The 8,681-nt window shown below is 36.5% G+C and overlaps 3 protein-coding genes across 3 annotated transcripts; all 3 read left to right on the top strand.

The window, feature by feature from the left end:
* The first annotated feature begins 1,152 nt into the window (after positions 1–1,152).
* Positions 1,153–4,897, top strand: LOC108467717 (UDP-N-acetylglucosamine transporter UGNT1). Its single transcript, XM_017768465.2, has 10 exons — positions 1,153–1,563; positions 1,660–1,736; positions 1,828–1,989; positions 2,093–2,226; positions 2,846–2,976; positions 3,083–3,127; positions 3,235–3,332; positions 3,672–3,779; positions 4,196–4,252; positions 4,363–4,897. The coding sequence occupies exons 1-10, from the start codon at positions 1,386–1,388 to the stop codon at positions 4,435–4,437; spliced, it is 1,065 nt and encodes a 354-aa protein (XP_017623954.1). The 5' UTR covers positions 1,153–1,385; the 3' UTR covers positions 4,438–4,897.
* Positions 4,898–5,155: 258 nt separating this feature from the next.
* Positions 5,156–8,440, top strand: LOC108475017 (uncharacterized). Its single transcript, XM_017777038.2, has 5 exons — positions 5,156–6,034; positions 6,127–6,226; positions 6,491–6,590; positions 6,690–6,760; positions 6,853–8,440. Exons 1-5 carry the CDS (start codon positions 5,848–5,850, stop codon positions 7,025–7,027), a joined length of 633 nt encoding a protein of 210 aa, XP_017632527.1. The 5' UTR covers positions 5,156–5,847; the 3' UTR covers positions 7,028–8,440.
* On the top strand, positions 7,192–8,440 carry LOC108459034 (ATP synthase subunit b', chloroplastic). Its single transcript, XM_017758405.2, has one exon. The coding sequence runs from the start codon at positions 7,601–7,603 to the stop codon at positions 8,267–8,269; it is 669 nt and encodes a 222-aa protein (XP_017613894.1). The 5' UTR covers positions 7,192–7,600; the 3' UTR covers positions 8,270–8,440.
* Positions 8,441–8,681: the final 241 nt, after the last annotated feature.

Below are 8,681 nucleotides of genomic sequence, written 5' to 3'. Positions count from 1 at the left end.
TCCTCCAGTTGACGGGCTTTGAGGCGATCGGACAGTATGGCGGCTGCTGGAGGTGTTCTTCAAACGTATTGGCATATGCTCGGCGATGGAAGCGGAATTGTGGGGTGTTTTTGAAGGTATCCAAAGATCCTGGGCGTTGAATATTAGACAGCTGATTTGAGAGAGTGATAATCTATGGGTGGCCAATATGCTGGGCAAAAAGAGTATGGGTTTGCTCAGGCAGATTCGAAAATGGTTAACCAAGTCGTGGGAGGTGACTGTTAAACATTGCTATCGTGAGTGTAATGAAGTCGTAGATATGATGTCGAAACTGGCATATGATGGACTGTTAAGAGTTCGGTTTTTGCAAGTACCACTATATGGAGTGCTTACTTGTTTACAAAGTGATTAATTACAAACCTCTAAATTGCGATTATGTGTTTTATTTTTGGGTAATAGTCTAGCTTTTGCACCTACAAATAAAATAATAATAATTTTATTTTAATACAATTATTCACATAAAATTTAATTTAATTATATATATAAAAATTCAGTTTTCATCTAATTATACAAATTAAATAAAATATAAAACAAAAATATTTATTATAACTTATGCACATTTTTATTCTTATTTTTGAAATAAAATACTTGAATTATAATTAATCTTAACTTCGTGGATTTATTCAAACCCATCAATAAAGATCAATCCATTTAGAAAAACACATCTTGAGGATTGGATCAAATCTTACAAATCAAATCTCTTGTATAAAAAAAGTTGAATCGAAATAAACTTTGTAGACTTATCTCCAACAATTCAATTTTACATTGGTCTTTATTATTATATTGTATTTATATAATTTTAACTACTTAAAATAAGGGATTAGATTGTAATTGGTCTCTAATATATTGAGACTACTTATTTACTCATTGATAAACGTTTTGTTAGAACACATTTGAGTGAATAAATAAATTTTATTTATTGTCTAAATTTTTAAAGAGATAATTTAGAAATTAAACATCTAATTTTTAGATATAAAAGTAAAATTATTATATTGAGATGTGATATTGAATTAGGATTAAAAATAACGCAATATTTTTACTGAACTAGACTCTACGCATAAACTACACTTAAAAAAGGCCCCGGATTTGCATTTGGGCCCAATTAATTGTTTCTAAAAGTTGATAAGATCAGAGGAAAGACGTGGAATATTCAAACGAATTGGGCCTAATTGGTAACTAGGTCCCTGTTCGAGTTCCTGATTCAGTGACTCAGCCATCGTACTTGTCGTTGCCGTGCTACGAAGGTTGGCTCTCCTCACTCTTAACTACCATCGCTTGAAGTCGTCGTCTTCCAAAACTCCCAAAAAAAAAAGTAAAAAAAAAAACGAGAACGAAAGAGCAAAGAAATGTCGATGATGGCGACGAATTCCTTCAAGAACCCGATTCTTCCGGTTTCGGATCCGCCGATAGACAAAGAAGAAGAAAAAGAAAGGCTTCTCAAAAGAGGAGATGAGAGGATTTTCAAAGGATCCGCTATGACCAAAAGAGGAGCCTACGCTGCCATCTATTACATGTCTTGCGCTGGTTTGTTCCCTTTTCCCTCTTCTTTGTTTCATTTTTTTTTATAATTTTCAGTTCTCTGATCGCTTTTTTAATGGTTAAATTGTTTTTTTGTTGCAGTGCTTTTGATCCTGTTCAATAAAGCAGCTTTATCTTCTTATGGTTTCCCCTTTGCCAATGTAATTACACTCTTTCAGGTAAAAATAAAAAAATTCATTTCAATTATATTTTTCGTATATGTTTTTTGCATAATTGTTTTGGAATTATCTTGTATCCTTTCTTCGGTAGATGATAAGTTCGTGTACCTTTCTCTATGCACTGAGACGGTGGAAGATGATATCTTTCTCAAACAATGAATCTTTAACCATTTCTGATAGCAACACGAGTTTGGTTCCCTTGAAGACTTTGATTCATACCCTTCCTCTTGCAGGAACTTATTTGCTTTACATGGTATTATTATGTTTCGACCCGTTGGATAATTGTTTGCTTTTTTTTTCTTTTTAAATATTTGGCTGATGAAAAAATTATGGTTCTTTCTCTTTCTCCTTGAAAGCTAGTCACTGTTGAGTCTATTCGTGGAGTAAATGTTCCCATGTACACTACTCTTAGGCGAACCACTGTTGTTTTTACGATGATTGTGGAGTTTCTCCTCGCAGGACAGAAGTATACATCATCTATAGTTGGGAGGTAACTGCTGCTTCGATCCCTTTCTTGCTGTTGCTTCTCTAGGAAATGTTATCTTGTTGAAAGTAAGAAAATCTAGGGTAGATGATTAGTTATGTCTGTAGCTCAGGTTGTTCTGAAATTTATTTAGAGCATCTTACATTGTGTTTGACTGAGTTGCTGCTAGAGTATGATTTTGAAACATAAGTTTTTGCTGCTAGAATATGATTTTGAAACATAAGTTTTGTTTGGTTGTTTTTCATTGATGAGAGTGCTAATACAAAATTTTAAGCTGACCAATAACAGGGCTTATCATAGTTTTGATGTGCTCCCATTGGAGTTGGACTCAAGCCCAATCTTTGGCTTTTCAGTTCCATTTCTTCTATGGTCATTGCAGATATTAGTAAAATGTGCTCCCATTTGTAAGATCGTGGCTGTCATAGGGAATTCTTCCTTCTACTATTACTTGACATAACTTCTAGTTATACAAATTTTCTATTGTGAGAGTTCAACTAAGTGGTTTTTAAAACCTTAGGTGCATGAAATTTTTACTTTTTAATGGCAAATTTTGAAAGACCTTTTGCTTGAATAGCCATGTTTCTGATTTCTTCCTTTAACTGAAAAATTTTAAAGATCTTATCAGTGTTGGATTGATTGTTATTGGTGCATTTGTTGCGGGAGCTCGTGACTTTTCATTCGACTTTTATGGATACGCTGTTGTTTTCTTGGCCAACATCTCTACAGCTATATATCTTGCAACCATAGCCCGAATCGGTAGCATTCTCTCCATTTTCTTTATATCTTTTATTCTTTTAACTACATTTCCCCTTCTCTGTTTTGGCATAATTATTGTGTGCTTGCCGGTTTTTCTCTTTTTCAGGGAAATCTAGTGGGCTTAATAGCTTTGGGCTTATGTGGTGTAACGGTAACTTATAACTCCAGCTTGAATTACATATTCTTTTATTCCATGGTCACAAAACTTTTGGTCTCAGTTAAGAGCTATTTTATGATTAACTGATTTTTTTATAATAGGTATAATATGTGGACCGATTTTGTTAGTGTGGACATTTCTTCATGGTGATTTGAAGAGTACAATGAATTTCCCTCACCTCTTTTCACCTGGTTTTTTGGTATGTTTTGCGCTCTCAAGCAAGCTGCTGTATCAATATGAATATTTGTTTTTATGTTTGGGGATTCCCTCTTTGTTGGTAATTGAACTCTTTTATAAACGGCAGTTGCATATATTAATGCATATTCCACAATTATTTACTTTATAACCATTCTCTTTTCAATCATTCGAAGGATTATTGACATTTGATATGTTTGTGCCTTGTATTAGTCTCTTGAAGTTCAGAAAACTTGAAACACTGTCCAGTTTACCTCTTGTTGCAGTGCCTTTTAGCTTCACTTCAAATAACTCAATATGGTTCTTACAATGGTGATACATTTTCCCCCTTCTTTCTGGACAGGCTGTATTGATTCTTTCGTGTATGCTAGCTTTCTTCTTGAATTACACTATATTCTTGAACACAACTCTCAATTCGGCAGTTACACAAACCATTTGTGGGAATCTGAAGGTATGCTTACACTCGTCTCCAATCATGATTCATGCATTCTCCTCCCTACAATCTAGCAGTCCTATATAATGATCTGCAATTTCATTCTCACTGTTGCTAATTGCGTTTAATTGAGGAATCTTCAGAATGAAGTTCCACTAAATGTTGGCCCCCCAAAAAGTTCCAAGCACTGAACTCCTTTAAATGCATTATTTATTAAAAATTTTAAGCTGTCTGACTTCGCATTTGATTTGACCAGTAGGGTATAATGATGCACTTCTCATCTCCATGTATAAATGAACTTTCTAGATATCTTGCTTGGCCTCATTTACTGTCATGCAGCACATAGAAGTACATATTTTCCTTTGTTAGAAAAAAAAAAGAGGCCCATATTTCCAAATTTGTTCTCTGGTTTGCTAATTAATTTGTGGGTGTAGGATCTTTTTACCATTGGACTTGGCTGGATGCTTTTTGGTGGGCTTCCCTTTGATATTGTAAGTGCACTACCTTATTGTTACTGCTAGTTAACAATTGGCGTAAATGTAAATTTCTCTCTCCTTTTAAGTTGCACTTTGTAAAGGAACTCTATTTATTTTTGTTACAGCTGAATGTTATCGGGCAATTGCTGGGGTTTGTTGGTTCTGGTTTGTATGCCTACTACAAGCTTGTGGGGAAATAACTGACTTCAGGCTAACAAAAATGTCTAGTTGTAGTTTGCTGATTTCTGCTTTACCTTTGTTCGATCAAAGTGCTTATGAGCTATTGGAAGTAAGATAGCCTTCTAAAAAGAATGGAGATTTATCCAAAGTTTTGACATCCCTTGCGGTTAGAGCCAACGTAGCTGATGACTCTGCAGTCTGATCATCTCACCATTTTTTGTCGTCCCTTTTTCCCTCCCTCAGGGTCACAAGAGTACTAAATTTGGTGAAACTTTGTACTAGTGAAGAGTTAGGATAGTTTACAACTATTCCTACTGTATATCTCTTTTTGGGATCATTTTTCTTACTTCCTTTCTTTCTTGTTCTTTTTGTCAAATTCTTGTAGTTGGGATTTCCATGTTTTTTCTTCAAATGGAAAGGAAAATGTTGAAGTTCCCCTATTTCATTTTGTTTTATATTTGAACTGATTATATGCCAGAAGCTTTCGATTCTATTTACACCTGAAAGGCTGCAACTAAAGATGGATATGTAGTTTTATAACTGGAATATTCAAATATTATTTTTTGGATTGCATATTGAACTCTTTCGAGGGTTACGAACCTTCAACTAGTTTGATATTGTTTTTGGTCAGGGTTTTGTTTTTCTACTTTGTAGAAAGTCATGATGGGTTCATAGAGTGGGGTGCCTGGTAGTGCCTAAAATAGGTGGAACCATGTGCCAATTGAAGAGTTTCCGCACGGTTGGATTTGACCTCATGGCTTATGGCAAGTGGTGGCATCTTCCCTTAAAGTCATGACTTTTATGCCATGGTACTCTTCAATTGTTGTGTTTTCACCTAATCAAACACTCCGTTAACTTGCCAAAGCTCTCGGCAATGTAAGGAGACAATACCGGACATGTGTAATGTAACCCTCAGCCTGTGAACTTGTAGGGCTCTTGGCAGAGCGAGTCACATCGACAAACACATTTTCTTTCTGAGTAATTCTCTGGTTTTTCTCGGAATCCAAATGGCCTAACAGGTGAACTGAAGAAGCATTTATACCAAATATATGTATATTGTAAAAGGAAAAAAAAAATGGGGCGTGTCTAATAAATGAGAACCTGACCCTTGAGATTCTCAAACTGTCAATCTCCTCTCAGTTTCATTTGGCCCCTGAAAAGCCTTCCAAATATAGCAAATATAGGAAGTAACGAGAAACGCCCATTCCCTCCTCCTCTCTCTGAATCTCCAACGACACACAAAGGTCGTCCCATGTCGCCAAAGAATCAAAGTTTCTCTCCCTAAAATGGGTTGAGCCTTTGACATCTGGTGTGTTCAGGGACCCCACCCGATATATTCTCCTGGTCCTTTTATATATCTTTTCCTATAGTTGTTTTGTTTTGTTTTTTGTTTTTTGTTTCTTCTGTTTTCTTCTTGACATATTGACAGCATGTCGGGACTCGAAGTGGAGGAAATTTCTACCTCAACAGCTTCTTTGGAGAGGCTTCCAGGGAAGTCAACCTCATCATCCCCCGCGGTTGCCGCTGATGGTTCAACTCACGCAACTTTCTCTTATTCTAAGCTTCCTGAAGAGACCCTCAATCTCTCCATTCGCAAATTGGATGGCTCTTCCTTTGGTACTTTTTTCTCTCCTTTCTTTTCCCATCCCAAATGCCATAATTACATTTCACTTGTTTTTGTGTTCCATTAACATCAGTTTTTCTTGCAGTTATTGAAGTTTTAAAGTCGGCTACCGTTGCAGATCTCAAGCTGGGGGTCCAGAATGTCTTTTGTCATATGCCAGACGAAGGTCCTGACAAGATTTCATGGTAACTTCACTTATTTCATTGTCTGAAAATCCCTTCCCTATTCAAGTTTGGCCTCTCATGCATGCAAATTGGTTCTAGGCCAGATTCTTAACGTAGTATCATAGCCAATTCGTTTTGTTGTTATTGCATGTTACCCTGCCCACACATGATGTCTAATATTCAAGTTTGGCTACTCTACCTATGGGCCAATTGATCTGTGTTATTGACATTATATTGCTTTTTTGTGATATGAATTCATATGAATCTGCATAATACATCATGGAGGGGACGTGTTTGGGGACACTTTTGCTTGTCTTATGGTGATGTGAAGTTGATCACAGACGCTGATCTTATCGAAAAGTATGGCATCAAGGATGATGATCAGGTTTGTCCCATGTTTCCTCTGCTCTTACAACATTGTTTGATATCATATTTTTGTCCCACAATTAAATGTGTTAATCTCTATTCGTTTTTTCCTCTTCAGCTTCATTTCACTAGGCATATCTCGACAAAGGTTCAAAAAGTTAAACATGTTCCTCAAGAGCATTCATACACGTATGGCTCTTTACATCAGTAAAAGTATTGCTATTTTTATTAGGATATCATCCATAGTGCAATAATCCTGTCATCGTATTCGAAATATGCAGGCCATTATCAAGCTCTTTGGAAGGTGAACTTAAAAACGAAGAAGGATACAAGGATAGTGAGACACAAAAAGGCAGGTGTGAACGCTTACGGTCCACATGTTCAAAGCTTCCATCCCTTAAAAGAGCAGGAACTTTCAAAAACCGAGGTTGCCGTAGTATGTGTGCTTTCTTGTGAAAAGTTCAATGAAAAATCTTTATAGCTTTAGGGTAATAGCATATTCAATTCGGTTCGGTTCAACTCGATTAGATTTAACATTTATATAGGCTTTTCCTGCTCTTTTAGTTCTCAACATGCTGTCACATCTTACTGAAAAATTGAATACAAATTTAGTTAGCATCATCAACATCTAGTATTTTGATTTAGGGTAGGATTTGTAACTTTGATTTTCATTTAAATTTCCAATTTTTTTGAGCCCTTTGAATCTTTGGTGTACCCAACTATGATGGAACAAAGAACCCCAAATTTTCTATTGGGTCGATGAAAAAGTACCATTTGACCCATTATCTGATCCAAAGCCCACTTTCCCCACACCACCTGACTCAGTCATTCAGTCCACCATAACCTCATCAATTTGTGTGGCAAAGAATGAGATAACCTTCTGCAAAACTTCATGCTCACCGTCTCCACAAAAAATTGAAAAAAAAAAACCTTTTTTCCTTTCAATTTGCACAACACAATCTCACATCGTATCGACATCTAAAACTCAAAAGAGTCTGTCATTTCCCTTACTTCCTCAAACCAGAAGCCATGGCCAGCATGATAATGGCTTCCTCAAAGCCTGTAATCTCCATTGCTGCTTCATCATCCTTCTTTTCCAAACCCAAACTCAAACAAATCCCACAACTTTCCCTCCCAAAACTCCCCACTCCAAAGTTCTTGAAAACCCAACAAATCCCCTCACTCTCGTCCACCACTCTCAAATCTATCTCCCTCTTCACAGTCACCACTTTATCCTTTGCCCCACCTTCTCTTGCTGCAGAAATAGAAAAGGCCGCTCTTTTCGATTTCAACTTAACCCTCCCCATCATGATGGTCCAGTTCTTGTTCCTCATGTTTGCTCTTGACAAGGTCTACTTTACCCCACTCGGGAAATTCATGGATGAGAGAGATGCTGCCATAAAGGAGAAACTTGCCAGTGTGAAGGACACGTCTGAGGAAGTGAAGCAGCTTGAAGAACAAGCAGCGGCAATTATGAGAGCTGCAAGGGCTGAGATTGCAGCCGCTTTGAACAAGATGAAGAAGGAGACTCAGTTGGAAGTTGAGGAGAAACTGGCTGAAGGGAGGAAGAAAGTTGAGGCTGAATTGCAGGAGGCTTTGGCTAATTTGGAGAATCAAAAAGAAGAGACTATCAAGTCACTTGATTCCCAGATTGCTGCTCTCAGTCAGGATATTGTCAAGAAGGTGCTTCCTCTCTAAAATCCCACTTCATATTTGGTTTAATTTTGAGTCAATAATGTTTATATAGTTTTGAGACCATCTATGTATTTAATATGAATTTGAATTGTAGAACAAGGGACAACTTTCTGTACTCCAATGAAATCTGAACCCTTTTATTTTTTATTTATGGATTTTAATTTTTCTGCCAAAGGCACCAGTTATTCAAGTTCCTAACTTCCGTAAGATGATTGAAAGTTAGCAACTTTAGAAACTTAGATGGGGCTATGCTCGTATGGTTGCTTTATGTTCTGATTTAAATTCATCTATGAACTAATTTTTCTTCAAGTGATAATCAATTTTGGTTTTTTTTTTTTTTGGGGGTGTTTACTAGTTTAAGTATTCATCAACGAAGCCAAAGGATTTAGGATGCTTTGAATACTACAATCAGCCA

This window comes from Gossypium arboreum, chromosome 7 (genome assembly GCF_025698485.1).
Source record: "Gossypium arboreum isolate Shixiya-1 chromosome 7, ASM2569848v2, whole genome shotgun sequence".
NCBI lineage: Eukaryota > Viridiplantae > Streptophyta > Magnoliopsida > Malvales > Malvaceae > Gossypium > Gossypium arboreum.
This window is presented reverse-complemented; position numbering and strand designations above follow the sequence as displayed.

What these genes read in the sequence shown, in the direction of transcription:
- LOC108467717 (XM_017768465.2), top strand. Translation starts at nt 1,386, where the DNA reads ATGTCGATGATGGCGACGAATTCCTTCAAGAACCCGATTCTTCCGGTT. An exon ending in CTATTACATGTCTTGCGCTG is followed by an intron (nt 1,564 to 1,659) that starts GTTTGTTCCCTT and finishes TTTTTGTTGCAG; the next exon opens with TGCTTTTGATCCTGTTCAAT. An exon ending in GTGGGCTTCCCTTTGATATT is followed by an intron (nt 4,253 to 4,362) that starts GTAAGTGCACTA and finishes TTTTTGTTACAG; the next exon opens with CTGAATGTTATCGGGCAATT.
- LOC108475017 (XM_017777038.2), top strand. Translation starts at nt 5,848, where the DNA reads ATGTCGGGACTCGAAGTGGAGGAAATTTCTACCTCAACAGCTTCTTTG. An exon ending in GCATCAAGGATGATGATCAG is followed by an intron (nt 6,591 to 6,689) that starts GTTTGTCCCATG and finishes TTTCCTCTTCAG; the next exon opens with CTTCATTTCACTAGGCATAT. An exon ending in CCTCAAGAGCATTCATACAC is followed by an intron (nt 6,761 to 6,852) that starts GTATGGCTCTTT and finishes CGAAATATGCAG; the next exon opens with GCCATTATCAAGCTCTTTGG.
- LOC108459034 (XM_017758405.2), top strand. Translation starts at nt 7,601, where the DNA reads ATGGCCAGCATGATAATGGCTTCCTCAAAGCCTGTAATCTCCATTGCT.